The following is a 19,152-nucleotide window of genomic DNA, read 5'->3' on the forward strand; positions in this document are numbered from 1 at the left end:
TTATTTTTTATGTAATAGCAGGCAAACGGGCAAGAGGCTCACCTGATGTGAAGCGATACCGCCGCCCATGGACACTCACATTGCCAGAAGGCTCGCAAGTGCGTTGCCGGCCTTTAAGTTGATTTGGATCGGAAATACTTCAGTGGGCAGCTGGTTCCACATAGTGGTGGTGCGCGGCAAAAACTGCCTTAGAAAACGCTCAGTTGTGGAACCGCGGACGTTGAGGTTATACGTGTGGAATTTCTATATGGATCTTAGGTAGAGATCCATACCCAGTTTAAAGAAATGTTTCCGTACTAGATAGAACTTTAGTTACTATGTGAGCAGTGATGGCTTGAGTGTGTTTTTCTTGTCACTCGTTCAAACCCCGGCTGTGCACCCATGGAACACTCACACAGTGAAGGAAATTTAATCACAAATCAGATAACAGAGGTATTTAATTTTAAAAATACTTTTCATATTTGAAACCAGCAACATTATGCGAAAATCACATTTATTTTTGTAAAATTAAAAAAACTTTGCAAATATTTTCAATTACATATAATCGCATATGTGGAAATTATGTAAGATAAAATCCTATTTTACATGACATTCAAACAGACCCCTTTTATCCGAGACTGTTAAAACTTTCGTTAAATTAAGCCTTGAATATTAATAAGTATAACCAACAGTGAAAATGTTAGATTACATTACCTTTTTTAAACTTTTAGTAACTAAATAGAACTAAACATTTTGAGTTAATAAACCTAGTGTAGTGAATATAAGTGTAGTGAATGCAAGTGCGGTATCTCAGAGAAATGAACAAGGTGTCATCACCTCAAATGTCAAATCATTATAGAGAGTAGCTATTCATTAGTATTTTAGAAAATTATGTCAACATAATAAAGTTATATTATGTTGACATAATTTTCTACAATACTAATGAATTAGCCATAATTAGGCTAGATTGTAATTCATGTAAAGTCGCATTCTTTTTTGTGAACTAATTAGGGAAAAAAATATTAGTAACTAATAATTGTCTATCAACTCATAAGCTGGAATTTTAGATTAAATAGAGATTTATATGACGTAGTAGATTATACGTAAACCGAGTGTTCAATAATCAATTCTAGCAGCGAAGTTTTGTACAAATGTCGGAACACAAATACATTTTCATGTAAAATGTAGGCACAAACAAAAAGTTATTAGATCTCACAAAGTCAACACCTTATATACTGATAGTTCTCTACAATTGACATTGCATTCCGATAATTTACTTTATCTGTATAATCCAAACCCCACTTATGAGGGTACAACAAAATGACGGCGCCTCAACAACTCTGCTCTTTTCTGAAACTTCAAAATACAATATAGAATCTAAGAAGTGATGTAATGCCGTTGAATTTGCGAGTCATTCAATTAACAGAACACTGACTCTTAGAATTGTATTTTATTAAAATAACTTTTACACATTGAAAGAAAACACTTTTTTTAACAAATTTTTCATTCAACACCTTTTATTCAGTCACCGTGACCACGCACGCCGGAACGTAACGTAACGTAACGTGTAACGTCGGAAAATATTTAAAATCATGTAAAAACAATTATAAGTTTATAATAATACATAGCTTCAACACTTACTCTTATGATATTTTTATTACGACTCCGTACGTGCAGAAAGCGTATTTATTATTCAGCAATCGGAAAATTTACCTATTGATCCCTTATATGTACCTTCATTTTAGATTTGGATCCAGTAAATAGCCGATTGAATAATATATTTTTATGGGCCAAACCGTGCTTACTATGCGAAGAGGAAAAATCATCCCTAAAATTCAGCTATTGTATTGCAAATTGTGAATAAGACGCCCTATCCCTTAATAGTATTTACATAAAAACTTTTGTGAGTATTTTGTCCATAAACGACTTTTATTTCAGACTAATAATACTTGAACGACGGAAAATAGAATTTGCCGGACACGGTGAAATCGTTCTTTCATTAAAACTGAAACCCTTTGTAGTGACGTTGAATGAAACTACTTTGTACTTTGAGATTTTGCTTTGCTATATACGAAAATTTCGATATCGCTTTCGGTCCTCAAATTGAAACCGGTCTGTTATTTTGGCGAATAAATAAACTGTATTACATGTCATGCCAACGTATAACATCAATATTTGTTTTCGATAAGATTCTAGATACTCTTTTTGTACGTCTGGAATAACAAAGATCGTTTATAACAGTCCGAAGAAGTCCAACAAAAATGCATGATTTCCGGAATGGTTTCAATAAAAACTAGTTTCATTTCCGAAACTTAGATTGAGATAAAGTTCAGAAAACTCCAAGAGAAAGTTGCGGGCAGCTGCGGCGCGTCGTCACGTATGGCTTCAATTACGAAACACTGGAGTGGTTTGCAGCGGTACAGGACAAAGTTCAACGATCATTATTGTGCAAAGAAATTTATTACAGCGAGAATACGCCCCGGATTTACGGCACTACGCCGATAGACTACAAATAACATAGTTTATTTTTATTTCCTATAGAATCAGTGAGAAAGCAGAGACAACAAAGAGATGTGATCACATCTGATCGATTCCGTGTTTATCTTGCGTGATGTAATTTAGCGTAACGTGACATTCGATTGACTAGACAAACTTTGTGTGTTATTATTTCCTTCTTTGATATGTGGAAATCAAATCAGCTCTGTATCCCTATAATGGGAGTGTCATTTACATAACAAATATATTTTATACATATTAAAATTGATAAGTAATTGTGAAATACGTGAGCAGTGTAGGTCAAACGTTAACATAATGACAGGGATACGTGTTATAGTAGATTATATCGTTAATAAGTGGGATATACAAACCAACCATGGATGGTAAAGTCGGATAACATATCTTGTCGTATATACCATACCCAGGAGGTACACGAGTTAAAATAACCTATAACCGGCGAACATACATGTCATGAAAATGGATGAAAGAGATAGAAGAGGTTTGTCAGGATCGTATCAAAAGTAGGTCCATGGCGTACTCCTTCGGGATAAACATATAAATAAATAAAATTGATACCCTTAAGGCATCACTTTTATTGTACATGATCTTTAATTTGATGTGTTCTTTTATCATTAACATGATTTTTCTAATAATATAAATACTTAATCTGTATTTTTTATTCAATTAAAACGTCGTCTACCCATTTTAAACTCTTAATTTTTTTTTTTTAAACACACGAAACTTATTAATAAGGTATCAAATTAATTATTTTCTATATTGAGTATGAATCCCAAAACTATACCGGCTTATCTCGGAACCAGCCACGAAGTAATTAATTAAAATGTAAATAATATGATGGAAATGCAAAACTTATACAGTAATCCCGGCGGCGCTTGCAAAGCGGATTACGGAGACGACATCACAGTAAGCCTCATAAGTAGCTGCATATCAACGAGCCAGATGCACTGCCTTGAGATGCACTTACCACTCAATATGTAGTGATGTTAGCAAATAGCCTGCATATGTCAGTACTCTGACTGGGGCACCTGTGTACCAATAATACAATCGCAAACTGCAATATTCCTACTGTAACTCAAATTCCTTTTACATGCTTTTGATATATGTAAAAGTTTAAGTGAAGATTACAAATAATTCCATAGTGAAAATTTATTTATATGTACAAAATGAATTGAAATTTAAGTTATCTAAGAATCAGGTTGATTGCCCCAATATTTTAACTAAAATTAAATTTATGTACGCTCTAGATCCGTTAGATCCGATAGAGGTATCCGATTTGTCCCTCCTTTCAGAAGAAAGCATTTTGGCCAAAACTCAACGATATCTAGATTGAGCATTCTGATAAGCGAGCTAGATCTGAATATCCATAATTGCTCACACTTTGAAATTGATCTTCTTTTAGTTTTTAAAGCTTAAATGCTTGTAATCTTGTATTTTTTTTTCTTGTACTGTAATGTATTAGTGTGCCGAGCGTTGGCAAGCTTTTACAAATAAATGAACGTTATACGAACATATGTAGAATTAATTAAGCTAGTACGAAGAACAAATATATTAGGCTAGCTTGTAGAGCTGATTTAAATTTTAATTACTATGAATCAGATCCCCTTTTTACTCTTTGATCCATCCCAGCCTCCAAAGCCTCCGCGCTTCCTTACCGGACGTAACTATTTCTAAACCGTAAGATACGAAATATTCCGCGGAGCTAACTAAATTGGTCAAGCATTTGGCCAGCTTGTGGAGAACGTGGGTTTCTTCAAACTAATTGCTTAAAATTTGTTGTTACTAAAAACTAAATAAGTAATATCTTCAATTGAATGAAGTTTTACCTACACTTCTATTTTTACAAGTATTTAATTGTTGGTTACATTTTTTGTTATAAGAATGTCAATGACAAAATTGTTTCCGAATTTTTTCTTCACGATGATAGCATGATTTCATTGATAGCATACGATGGATGTTCTTTACCAGTAAGCATCCAATCTACCCTATGGGCTTATGTGTGTCTCATCCCTGAAGAAAGTATTGGGCCGATTATCTTCACCGTATTTCTGTTACGAAAAAAGTGGTATAAGACCACAATATTGAAGGACATATTTACAAACATGATAGGAAATCAATTGCAGCATGTAGCATGCAATGAATGCGAATTGAAAAGGTATAAATCGTTTGAATAAGATCAAATATTGTAAATACTTTATTATCCGAATAAATTATTATTATTATTTAAAAACAAGATTATATTCACCGTTAAAATCATTGGACAGCCAGAGTTCGAACGCACAAAACCAGCGGCTAGGTGAACACAATTCATAATCACAGGAACAATAAATGTATTATATACCGAATATGATCGCTTATTATCTTGGAATACCTCGTTAGTTGTTACTACAATCGACAACTGTGTTAGCTTTCGCAATTAACATCGCAACGTTATGAAAACAATCATTGTTATTAAAGTCAAATTTATTTTAACGAGCTTTTCATCCTTTCTCAAATTACGTAACTTTTGAATCGCACTTAATGATACAATAAAGCCTTTTAATTATCGAGAGTTATTTAAATAATTACGCTTCAGATTTAAGTAGGCATGTTGTGAATATGATTGTTATATAAATGATTAAATTTAAGTTCAAACATTCAACTCTAAAAAAACAGCCATGTTTTATTATCTTAAAATAGTTAATAAGAAAGTAAACTCGGTTTGGATTTTTTTTTGAGGATTTACATCTAAATTTTAATGTAAATCTATTGAAAAATTGACTGCCGAATAATTGTCACTTTTACCTCAGATTGCCTTGTATCTTAGTTAATTGTTTGGGTCTTAGGAATCCCATATTTTAAAATATAAGATGATACTTTGTACAAAGACTCGGTTTAAATGCTACTCTAAGACATACAAGATTTTTCTATACAAGAAATCATTTGATCACAGCCTGGAACCCACGCTTTATAAAGAAATTTATGAATATAAAAAATATTTATATATTACCTGTCATCGTAAACAAATCCCGCGTCAAGCGTATTGTAGTAGAGTAGGAATGCTAGTAGCGAGCTCGCAGCCGTCACCCATTGATCCATGATGTCTGACACTACATCACTTTGTTAGCAGTTACCACTTCTGTAACAAAAGAATCATTTTTAATATACACAAGACTAATTTACCAAATGTATTTGTTATTGTTACAATGTTAAGTAGTTAATTTGAAATTCTATATTATATTTTATGTTTATATTGTACTTATTACGATAACCAGATTGTCTGGAAGAATCTGTCTTAAACCTGCAGTAAAACCGCCCATACTTTGTCCTTTTTTCCTGTTTCGTATTATTTTTATTATTAATAAGGGACTATGGAGTCATGTTCTTGAGATTCGATAGGATGACTACGTACACAAGGCGTAAGCATGATACGATTTTTTTTGCACCAATATTAAATATATATAAATACGTATAAATATGTATAAATATATAAGTGTAGTTCATTAAATAGAAATTTTGTATACTGTATTAGTTATAAGTCAAATATTTATTTTATTTTTATTAGCTTGAGCCGATAGTAACACCGAAACTTAAGTCTTAGTACCAATTGTGATCTAGGGACAGAAATTAATAAAGGTTAGGAAATCTGCTTTTCCATACCATGTCTCTTTCCATGAAAACATTGATTTAAAAACTAAATTAGCTCATACGCTTTATTTTTATTAAATATGGATTCTTGTTGCTTTTTGTAAGCATTGTTGGCCAAGTGGCTTCAGCGTTCGACTCTCATCGCTGAGGTCGTAGGTTCGATTCCCAGCTGTGCACCAATGGACTTTCTTTTTATGTGCACATTTAACATTCGCTCAAACGGTGAAGGAAAACATCGTTAGGAGAGCGGCTTGCCTTAGACCCAAAAAGTCGACGGCGTGCGTCAGGCACAGAAGGCTGATCAACTACTTGCCTAATAGATTAACAAATGATCATGAAACAGATACAGAAATCTGAGGCCCAGACCTAAAAAGGTTGTAGCGCCATTGATTTTTTTTCTTGTTGTCCATTGACCGCGTAGAATTCATTATGAGGTCATCTTTACAATTTCTTTACACAACGATTATAACTTTTTCTTTGCTGTTCTTATTTATATCTATCTTATTTAAATTACAAATACATACTTCAACCCTGCATACTGAAGTTAGGAAAATTACAAGTGAAATTTTTAAATTGTTTATCATAACCCACAATAAAGCTTTCCATAACTATTTATAAATTAGAAAGAGCGAAGACAGTACAACAAATTAATTTCAAAGTTCCACGTCTAAACTTAAACTCGTATTTATTTCAAGTATATTGAACTTCCATGACTGGAAAAACACCTTGTTATTTACGGCAAAAGTTCCAATACAATGTGGCTATGTAAAGAAACTGGCTACGTGCTTTGCTATGTGGCTTTAAGTCATAATAAGAGTGCTAATATATGACATTTCGTTAATTTTAACTATAGTGAGAAGTTTACTGATAAAAATCAATTGTAAATATGGGTGATTTACTAAATACATTCTATTAAATTAACAATAATTTTCAGTTAGTAATTTAGCTTTCAGAACACTATAAACTTTTGTTTTACATAGAAAATTCGAGTAATTACTTACTATTTGCTATTAGTAATAGTGGTGGAGAATATCGTCCGTTCTACGACATTTAATTCATAATTGCCCGTAAACGTCAAAAGTTACTAAAATAAATAATATTCGATTTTGATTGAAACACGGTGCTAATCGATCTTACAAAAACAAAAACGTAAAAGTGAGTATCACTGCTTTAGCACATATTTCAAAGATTATTCTTTACACATCCGGTGCAGTTTTATTAAATGAAAATCAAAAATGGATCCCTCGCTTTAATCCTGTTATAAAGAGTACAGCTCCAACTACATTATTTGGATTACTTACAGAAATTCAACAAAAATTTCCCTACATTTATTTTAAAAAACGCTTTTTACTTAGGAGAAATATAATCCTTAATCTGTGAGCGCTTTTAGATTTTGCTGTGTTTAACACACCACTCCTTTCACTATTATAAATAATGTTTTGTTTCTTTTTAATGTTAAAATGTATAGTGACGTGAATTGTTCCGAATATATATGTATTTGTGTGCGTTTGCATGACAATTAGCGTGTCAAGGGTTTCGCCTGCAGCTTCTTCCGCGGTGGACTTCGTGTATTTTGGCCTCTTTAACTGATGACTCATAATGAATTCCCTAACCCTAGGTATGCGCGTAGTCCACTAAATAAACAGCCTTTGTTACTCCACTCTTCAAAGACACTCTCCTCAAAGCCTCAGCTAGCATCAGAATCCTGGGCGTTGACATATAACATACAGTTCAGTTTCCCGGTCATTTGCAAATTACTAAATATCCTTTAAGAATATCGGTGTGCACAGCAAGGCGTAACGGTATTTCACTCCGGGTAACTGCATCTCTATAAAGCGCAAATTTGGCTTCACTTCGTGTTATTCCCTCTGAGAGGAAACTCCCCCTTACCAGCTACTTCCACTTATGCGTATTCCACGTAGAGCGATTCGAATCACCGATAACCAGCCACGTTCCAAGCGGCTTGATCCCTTGGCGTTGCGTAGTGATGTGGCTGCAACTTCTACCGCTTTTACCGTGAAGTGCTCAGAGGAGTTGTTCGGATTAATATCAGAACTGTGTTTTATCATCGGACGTTGTGGCGAATTAATTCCAACCTTCTAAACTTCGTTCCGTAACTTAGCATTATTAAGACAGTTTTGACCTCGCATCATGAATATGCGCAACCAGCTACCCTCTGAAGTATTTCCAAACTGTATTATATAATTAAAATCGTACAGACATGACATGGAGTTATATAATATATAAGGATTTAACAGAAACTGATGCCAGTTACATGTAAATACTAAGTAAAATTATCCTCCTTTCTTGGCGATTCCTTTAAGGTCTCCGCAGTTAGGCTATGGAATTCACTTCCCGTCCCTATTCGCTTAGCTCCTTCTTTATCTTCCTTTAAATTTCTTCTGTACAAATATTACTTGTCCATATCGTATCCCTAACTTTCTTACTAACTACTAACTGACGTGAGACTTATCTTAAATTATCGTGATTTATGTGTCTTTTTACTTTCTATTAAAGATAGAAAGTAAAATGTATCATCTTTTTAGTTTAGTTTGTTCTTTTTTTTTTCCTGTTTAGTTTTTGTTTTAATAACTGCGTATAACATGTATTTTTGCACTACTTGCCTCTCTTATTTAATACATTTCTTTTTTCTTTACTCACAGTGGTTGCCTGGAAGAGAACGCTTGTAAGCGATAAGGCCGCCAGTTACCCTCCTTTTGATTTAATTATGTTAATTTTTATTGTAGTTGTTATTAATTTCGATACAAACTCAAAACTCATCAGGCATATTCTCAATAAATTAATTCATGTTAAATTGTTTAATCATGTATTCACATGTTAAAAGTATTCATTACGTCTAAAATTTATTTGTTGATTGGCTACTAGACAGTAATGTGTATGTATTCACATAATTATTTATTTGTATGAGCATATTCTTAGTTATCTTTATATACACGATTAGGAAATGTCTGTAAGTTTTATAAATAATTATCTTTGTTGGTTTCTTATTTAATGAGTAATTAATATACACTGTAAATATTTCCTAATACATAAGTCTATAACAAAGCCATACTCTCAGAACCAAATGAGCGCCCCACTTGAGTGTGGTTAAGTATAGCAATTAATTTATAAAAACGCCCAAACAGGCTGTTAAAGGTGAATGTGAATAAGATTTTATAATCCTTTTACTAAAGTATTTTTCTCAAACTTTCATATTCCTGACTTCGAGGCTGGCTTGACGTAAACAAGTGATTTTAAGTGACTCGTTCAGAACATTATTCACGGCAGCGTCGTCACATTAAACAGATTTACTTCCCTCCCTTACTTCAGTTTGGTATTTTTTCAATTTTACACGAGACTTACGAATAATTAATGGTTATATCCAAATCAGGAGAATGGAAACGTTATTTTCTAAACAGAGTGTTGTGATCGTGTTTATAAAATAAATCTATCCCCCGGGAACTGTATGTTTTCTGCCTGCCTCCTTGATCCTGAACCTAGAGGTTCCTAGGAACCTAGATTCTTTTTTTGTATACATTCCAGTTCCGAACGAGACAACTAATATTTGTAAATACTTTTGCCGGATCTAAAATAGATGAAGCTAAAACATTATATTACCAAGCGGATGGAAAGCTAAGTTCAAAACTTTGTTTTCAGTATTAACATACAAAGCCAAGAAAACAAGTTCACATCCCGTGTTTGAACACGACTGCGACTGGGATGCTGCGTATGCTCATTTAGCTATTTGTAATATATACGATGTATATTTCATCAAAATATGTTGCGCATGCATTACAAAGTGTGAATAAATAATTGTTTAAGTATCATAATACGTATTGGGGTTTAATTTCATTTCGGTTCTTCGGTTCAAACACTCACCACGGCGTCTTCTAATAACAATCTAGATAGATAAATTTAAAAAATGGTTTGATACCATACAATTTCAAGCATATTATCACGTATTAAGGATCAGATAGTCAATATTGCTAAGCATGCTAATAGATGCAATCTATGTTAGCTCATCAAAGAGTTTGTTGTATTTATAAAATATTAGAAATAAATCAGTGGCGTTACAGAGTGACAACAGGTCTGAGCCTCAGATTTCTATCTCTGTTTAATGATCATTTGTCAATCTAATAGGCTGATCACCTACAGCCTCCTGTTTCAGACACACGCCGTCGAATGTTTGGGTCAAGCATGGTCATGATGTTTTCCTTCACTTTTCGTTCAAGCGAATGATAAATGCGCACATAAAAAGAAAGACCATTGGTGCACAGCCAGGGATCGAACATAAGACCTAAAGGATGAGAGTCACACGCTGAGGCCAACACTGCTTTGTAGATTAAATATGCTTAATCTAATACATCGTACATTTTTAAGTCAAACTGTACCATTCCATGTAAAGTAATAAGAATAAAAACCCCGTCAAAAGTCGAACAAAAAATCTCATAAAGCGCTAACGCTTAGTAATCAGCTGAACCACCTCTGAATGGCAAAGGTCATTCACACCATATTTCACGTACTAGAAAAGGCAGTATGTAGGCTGTCGCGAATTTAGAAATAAGTGCAAGCTATATTGTTCACGAAAACGACAAGGAAAAATGTTTTGTAAAAAAATAAATACAAATTCCTAACGCAATACGCTATATACTTATAAATGTTCTGAGTGTTATGTAAGTTTTCTTAGGTATTTAGATTAAAGATATCTCACTCTCCCACATCCGTGGCTTGGTTACAGACACCGCATCAAATAGGGACGTCGTTGGTTTGATTACTAGTAGGAAAATAATAGTGCCGGCTACATAAAGTCAGAGAGAGAGAGAATAACAAATCATTATTCGTTAGCTTCACTACTGAGTTCCTGTTAAACAAACGGTGGTAGAAGAGTGAAAAGTTTGAGAGTTTATTTATTACAAAAGAATAGTTTGCATCCCATTCTTATCCCTTCTGTATATGCACCAAAAATTATGTTCGAGAGGAGTTTGATTACAAATACTATATATATATATATAAGTGTTAACTAGACACAGGACAAAAGACAGGTTAGGCAGTCGTTTACCTTGTCGTGTATTTTAAATATCTCCCAAAATATATTATATAATTTTCACAGATGTTACTAGTTATGCAACAAAGACGGACTTCAATCGAAACCTTTCTTTTTATATATAGGATTTATAAAAGTATTTTCGTTCAAACTAACGAAAAACCACAATATACGAAATTGAGCCATTCGAATTGAGATTTCGAATAACAACTATATCCTCTGAATATTTCTGATGGAACAAAACACACCACGTTAACAAGATTTATGTTTTAACTGCTTCCGTTAGAGTTGCAACGATTGCATTAAAACACATTTGATTCGTCTTTGTTGTCGTAGTATTATTTGGAAACATATCTTTACTAAAATTGTAAACTGAAAAGATTTGTTTGTCGAACAGGATCTATTTATATTATTTCACTATTAGAATCTCACATTATCACTGAACATAGGCTATAGAATAATTTCAAAAAAGTTTGTATAAAAACTTCGATAATACCAAGATGAAAATACCAATAAAAATCTCGATATCGCGTACGCCACGGAAACTATTGCAGGAAGAACCACGAAGACATAATCAATATCTAAAAAAAGTTCAAGATACCATTTTATCTAACTTATTGCCTTACGAAGCCAGAACTGAATGCTAGTAGTTTAGTTTATTAAACTACGAATTTGGGCATGACACTGAGCCGATGTAAGGAAGCTTTTCCGTTACACATTGTTTTTTGTTATTTATACTAAACAAAGCATGTTTTAGGTTTATTTCGAAGTCGATTTGTTTTTATAATTCTAATTTATCTGTAGCTGGAAAGACGTTACATCAGGTGCGGCAATACATGTATTTGGGAACTTGGGTTAAAACGAGTGTAGTCCTGATAAGGAAATTAGCTCCCGAATTGAAATTGCCTGAGGATCTTTCAACAAAATGAAGAAAGTTTTGTATCGTCACTTGGCTATTAAACTCCGAGTACGAGTTCTCCTTCGTTACATATGGCCAATTGTCCTGTACGGCTGTGAAGCTTGGACATTTAAAGAAGATGTCCGCCGGCGCTTAGAAGCATCTGAGATGTGGTGCTACCGTCACATGCTTCGTGTAAACTGGATCCAGAAGGTATCTAACGAGAAGGTTCTGAAACGAGTTGGAATGTAGAAAAAACTTATGCGGAACATTAAAGAACGGAAAGTTGTGTACCCAGGCTACGTGTTGACCACCAACGCTATGACCGCTACCACCTCCTTCAATTAATCATAATGGGCAAACGGTGTGTTGGTAGAAGGAAGAAATTATAGATTACCACCTTAGGGAGTAGATGGGTATGGCAACTGTGGAAATGTTGCTGCATCTGGCACAGGATAAGACACGCTTCAAGAGACTGACAACCAATCACCAGGAATGGAGAACCACTAAAAGAAATAAATGTTTTTTATAACATACTACATTATCAAAGAAAATACATCAATTACGTTTAAATATATAAACGTAACTTGAATATCGTCTAATCATAAGAATTTATAGCAACTGAACTAGATTGTATTGGTATAGAATGTCTCCCACATTCTGTTGTCACTTACAAGTCCCCTCGCTTTGCTATTTATAACATTACATCTCGTGCTCCAATGGAAAGGTCAAGTATTGCAATATTATTTATACATCCTGCCTTTAAGCAGATTAACTACTAATATACACTGTCTTCTATATTAAAACAACCAACTTTTATGTAATTTATTTATTTATAAGTTCCAAAAGCAAATAACGCGAGCAGGGAAAAAATTAAACAAATAATAAATAATAATAACTAAATATAAACTCAAACTTCATTAAGGTCATGATAAACACAGTTACGGTAAGTTGAAAGATTGTTGTAAAATATATTTTATGTCTCTCCCTTTGAAACCGCATAACCAAAAGGTATTTAAATTCTCGTCTAGAAATAGTTTCCGTTCTAAATATAAATCCAATTTATAATAATACGTGACTTAGATAACTTTAACGAACATCAACCTGTCAACTGAATTTGGGTATGTCTAAATAACTACTAAACGATTTTTGTAAGCTGTTACCAAGGTAACGAACTAATATACTTCATTATAACACAAAAGCAACAGCGAAATTTGTGGATAAACTTACCAAACACGCTCGCTTGGAAGGCTTTATACATAATCACTGCTAAAATATTCAATGTCAGCAATATCAAATACAGGTCAAACTAATAACCTCCGTGTTTTGAAGTAGAGGTTTTTTTTTGGGAGATCCTATAAAAGTGGCATGTCCGGTGACGCAACTATTGGTTACGATACGATTGTCGGGTCTCTATGGCTACAGCTACAGTACCACAAGTTCGTTTGTCTTATTGTAAGAAAACGGAATAAAGTCATTTATTTTCGAGTGTTCTTTAGGATATGCATTAACCAAAGACAAACGTTCAAATGACATCCCTACTCATCGGCAATGAAAACAGAGGGTGTAGGCCGAGAGAAAAAGCCGGCGTAAAAACTCTCGATAGGTACTCTTTTAAAATATCAAACCATCATACAAAATGACAAACAACACTTATTGTAAAACCAATATCGCACTAGTCCCAGGACCTTTTATCAACTTTCTAACCGTTACTTCATAGGAAGCCTTTTTACACAGTGATTTTAATAAGGAAAATATAGATTTAAATAAATAAATATAGAAATTGCAGCCTGCATTTGTTCCCAGTATTAATCCTATTACACCAAAAAAACTTTTCTTATCTTTCCTATAATCTTTCTCTACAAAATATGTAATCGACTTCAAAATATACTTAATAGGTCTAAATAACAGTTTAGTTTTATTCATTTTTATTATCTGATTTTGTTAATTTTTATTGTATCAACTGTATAACTTAGATACTAAAATGTATTAAGTCTTAGTTAGTTTATATAAGGGACCTAAGATTTATATATATATATATATAAGTCTGTAGGGGGTTCAAATAAACCACTTCCTTCTGAGTTCTTGAAGTCGCTTAAAAGAAGTAAAAATTACCTCACTCATGTCTAAGTATACATCGTGTCAATGCTATGTTTTCCTGCCTTGTCCGAAAATAATTAATTCGCAAATAATACGCCAAGAAGTTTGCTCCCGTAGTTTATATTATGTGCCAATATCATACAGTAATATTACCGAACATTTGTTATGGTAGAGTGAACCAATCGTCAGGAGCAAATAAAGCAAAGTTTGTGGAGCGAAAATAGACAAAGAATCATATACAGGTAAACAATCCCGCTTGACTTGTAGAGGAAGCGTTTGCGCCATTATCCAAGACAGAAGCAAAATAAGATGTTTACCTATACATTTGGCACGATTTTTATTACTTCCAAGATAAGGCTTTATTACAACTTAGAGAACGCTTAATCAAAACTTTATATGAAAATATTGTTTTGGCTTTAGTTAGTAACTTCAATGAAAGTATGAGGGAGTTTGAAGTTCTACGTATTTATAAAGCAATTTAGAATTTTATCTCATCAATTTCTCTGCTTATATAAGTGAAACTTTTTCGCCTTGCCGACAATCGTTCTCGACCGTGGTGTATCTATAGAGACTTGCTTCGTCTGTATAAGATACTGCAATTGTAGGTGCGCATAAACCCAAGTACACTTTCAACGCGATTCATACATGATTGATGCATATCCGAAACAAGAACGCGAGAAGGCACAGGACCGACAGATCCACGTGCAAGATATGCTATTATCAAGTAATCTTTAATAGGTTGTTGCAAAGCAGTATGCAGTAAAAACTAAGCACTTTTAAAAATGTATTTATTACAACGCTAAAAATATCATGTATGTAATCATTTGAATTATATACATGAACAGCACAGTTTACCAAATTAGTTAAATTAACATCAGGCGTAAATTAAAGTAGTTAAATTACAAATTAACCGAATTAAATTGGGTTACGAAAAATTCCTTGTCCTAAATTAATTTCCAATTTAAACATTCGATCAATAAAAAATGTACAACTAAAAAATATTTCTTTGAATTCAACTCCCAAGCCATCTTGTAATTGCAATAAAGAGTTAACAATAGATACACAAAGTCAGTCCGTTTAAATAAATCGCATTTAAAATGGCGTCCGAAAGAGTATTTGTAGAACCTATCTTTAACTTACAACACGACACTTCTTTGTATTCAAAGAATTCTTTTTCCTACGCTTAAGTTTTGCAGAAACTTGAAGATACAAGCGAATTTTATACAGGACGGGGCTGTAAAATACTAGGAAATAAAACAAATACGAACGCTGCAAAGTCATTATTTCTATTAACGCAGTCTATAACAGCATTGCACACATATTAATTAATAATAAACATTTCGTGATACGTGATTTTTAGCATGTATGTATAGATTTTTTCTCTTTTCTATTTTAAAGTTTAAAAGTACATCATTCATAGATAATTAGTAAGCAAGCCGGGTGATAGTGGATATTTGCTGTTATGAGTATGTTCCAAATATCTCATGACGGCATTAGATTCAATAGTGTACGATTTTGATATACCTTATGTCAGAGCATCGGTAGATACTGGTTGTGGGATAGGGCATAACAACAAGGTTTATTTAAGATAACTGACTGGTTAATTTTCTGTTTATTATTAGTAAAATAGATGCTGGAATGAAGCGTCATTCTCCTTCTGACGATAACGATAAAAAAACGAGTCATATTTAATAACGGTAATGTGGTAGGTGTGTACACATACTTCGTCTTCCTTAAAAGAAGCTAAGTTTTGTTCAATGTTCTTAAATTATATGCAATGTTCAAAGTGTTAAACGATCCATAAAATGGCAAAAGAAGAAACTAACATTAATATCAAATATTTATGTGCCTTTTTGGTACCCAACAGCTTTTTAATACATAAATTATTCAAAACAATAAGGCAACTGTCAGTGAAATGGTATAACGATAAACAATTGTAATACAAAAACAATAACGCGTTAAAAATCATAAACGGAAATTCATAATTCACGCGAAAGCGCGAATTTTCACACAAGATTAACGCCCAATTCTTTGCTGGATGGCGTTCCAGAGGTTATAAATTTCCCGCCGGCTCGTTACACCCACGAGTAGACATAAAATCGAAAATTAGTACGAGCAACTTCAGTAGCTGGGATAGAGGTTGGGCAGTGGGTCGCGTAAATTACTGTTTTAGAGCATGGGATCGTCTAGGCTTAGCGCGTTATTGGTCTTAGATTGCCTTAATTGCTTTTAATTGTTTACGTACCTAAACAATGCTTACAATGTAGCAATAGTGACTCGCTCTTCTTATTAAATAAATAGTTCAAACTGCACCGACCAAAGAGTCAAATAAATAAATATATTACATACACACATACTACATTATTACTTAGTACCTATTACTTTATAAACTATAGCCTGTAAAAGATTACTAAAAAAAGGAAATACCTTTTTAGGTCTGGGCCTCACATTTCTGTATCTGTTTCATGATATTTTGTCAATCTAATACATTTGATGTCGCCTCATGTATCTGACACACGCTGTCGACTTTTTGGTTCTAAGGCAAGCCGGTTTCCTCACTATGTTTTCCTTCACCGTTCGAACGGACGTTAAAAAAGGGAAACAGTGTTTCTCATTTGACTAGTTTTGTAAAGAAAAAATGTTTCAACTAAAATAAGACACCAATAACGTATGATTCTGTTTCCATTTACAAATTGAAAGTGAAGTTAATGTATTATTTATATATCTAAATAAGTTTCTATTCTGAGATGAGGCTTTCAGAATTCCTAGTAATGAAATAATGAAATATTATATGATTTATGCAAACAAACCGCTTCGGTAAACCAAATAACTTTTTTATTTATATATTAAGTGATCCATCAAACCTACTCAAAAGTCCCCCAGGATTTTATCCTTAAAGATAAACATTATAACGGTTCTACACGCAATAACTTTTCAAATATTTTCTCATCTTCTATTTCGTGTTAAATGTGCTTTGATGTAACACAAATTAACATTATGAATTTCAGTTGTTTGTAATAAAAAACATATTCATGATCATCCAACTTTTTTTTGGCATTGGCTATATTACCCATATCGTTAAATCGTTTTGACATTATGAACAACAGACTAATAATCTTTGAATATAAATTAATACATTTTTATAAACATTTATATCTGTTTCAATAGCAAGTTTAGTTTTCTATTTTACGGCATTTGAAAAAAAACAAATATCGCATATTCCCTCTTAAAATTTGACATTGTATATTTGAAAAACTTAATACTCTTAAGTATATTTTCGGGGCAATATTTAAACCCAAACATATATTATTACTCGAGATTACAATTTAAAAATTCTTGTAATTTGGTTTACGTAATAGAGCTCTAATAAATATTTATAAAATGTTACAAAAATGCAATCTGCAAGAATGCACTTTCCACTTATATTAAACAAGTAAACAATTTATGACCGACTATAACCTTAGTTCAGCCAATTAAAACAAACAGCGCACGTAACGTAATAAGCGTAAACATGTACATAGACACCTCATAAAAATAGCCATAACCCGCACAGATGATAAAAAGCTTCATTGTCTGAATTCCTGATCGTAAACACGCGAGGCACTAAAATTGGGGGAAAATGTGCGCACGTGCAATACCAAGTTATAACCGAAAATTTTCCAGCTGTAAAATATATTGCCAATAATGTCATTAGTATTCGATCCATCCACAAATCGACATATCGTTAAGCGTTCAGTAACATTAGACTCATAACATCAGATATCACGTATGAAGTGACAACTATAACGATAACGAAAGATTCTGACATCCTTTAATACGTTCTAACGGAATTATTTAGTCGTCTACGAAAGTGCTACGAAACTTAATTTTGTAGACGTCGTAACTTGATCGTAGCACGTTCTAGTAGATCCTAAGTTTATGAATGTAACGTAATGTATTTTATTTATTTTGAGCACTTGAATCTTAAAATAAATATTTTAATATGATTTTTTTGTGAGTTTGTTGTTCTCATAAGGTATATTGTATTAAATGGCATACAATACAATTATTTGTGTTTAGATGTACAAGAAAATACTATGTAAGTCATTTACATCTTCTATACGATATTGGCAGGTATGAAATGGATTCAAAAGAACAATCACGAAGCCATGCAAAAATAATGAGTTTGCAATTGATATGAAGAAGGTACTATTTTAAATTTACCTTCAATTTTATTCCTTTGTTCACTTCATTTCTTAATTCATCTTATGAGACACAAATAGAATCGTAATGAATTTTATAAGCTTATGGTATTTCGTGTTACAGTTTATTTAAATTCACAGCGCTTTGAACGGTCGCATTTGACTGCGTTAATTTAAACTGGCTTAATAACTCTGTTATTACAAAGAGACGCGTGTGAAAGACGTCGCCACATCGGGGCCATGCTCGGGTGGTCCGGTCGAGCCCTGCTCACCGACTAACGTCGCCGTATACGACACATCTGCATTTAAGAAGCCGCTATCGTTATGCGACTAATCGATTGGTCGGAGCGAGTGGAACTGTCTACTGTCCCTTTCCCCTCCTGTCTCTCTCCATTCACGCATGCGCACCCATGTTCCTAATTTAAAAGTGGTGAAAAGTAAATAAACTCACACGAACAGTTTGTCAAGAGGACACAAGATGCGAAAATCGTAAAGTGAACGATTCTTAATTAAGCCTTTAGAATTGTTAACGAAGTTCGGATGCGGTGTGTTTTAGGGCGAGAAATACATTCATCTTAAGTAAAAGGCTGAGTCCGAGAAAACGTCACTTGTTGCGCAGTGACTTTGTTCGGGCGATGAAAAGCCACGCACGGCGCTGCACGCCACTCACATTTGTTACTTAACCGGTAATTATGAATGTTTGCCGCAAACATCACGTCGCTGTAATGACCTTTTATATTTATTTCAACCGCAACGTGATTATATATTCCGATTTATATTTTATTTAATGACTTTAATTAGCTTAAAGA

General features: G+C 33.3%; 1 protein-coding gene across 2 annotated transcripts in view; it reads right to left on the reverse strand.

Moving 5' to 3' along the window:
* The window catches only part of LOC123708849 (protein O-mannosyl-transferase TMTC1-like), an 89,950-nt gene extending 71,386 nt beyond the window's left edge, over nt 1–18,564 (reverse strand). Inside the window, exons 1-2 of one of the 2 annotated variants that reach the window (XM_045659783.1) lie at nt 18,366–18,564; nt 5,483–5,611 (exon numbers count right to left, since the gene is read on the reverse strand). In XM_045659783.1, coding sequence (XP_045515739.1) covers nt 5,483–5,571 — 89 coding nt within the window. In that variant the 5' untranslated portion in view covers nt 5,572–5,611; nt 18,366–18,564. Of the gene's footprint in view, nt 1–5,482; nt 5,612–13,292; nt 13,359–18,365 lie in introns of those variants that run through there. The other variant, XM_045659784.1, reaches the window with a different exon arrangement.
* Nucleotides 18,565–19,152: the final 588 nt, after the last annotated feature.

Source organism: Pieris brassicae, chromosome 4 (assembly GCF_905147105.1).
Source record: "Pieris brassicae chromosome 4, ilPieBrab1.1, whole genome shotgun sequence".
In the NCBI taxonomy this organism is placed as follows: Eukaryota; Metazoa; Arthropoda; class Insecta; order Lepidoptera; family Pieridae; genus Pieris; species Pieris brassicae.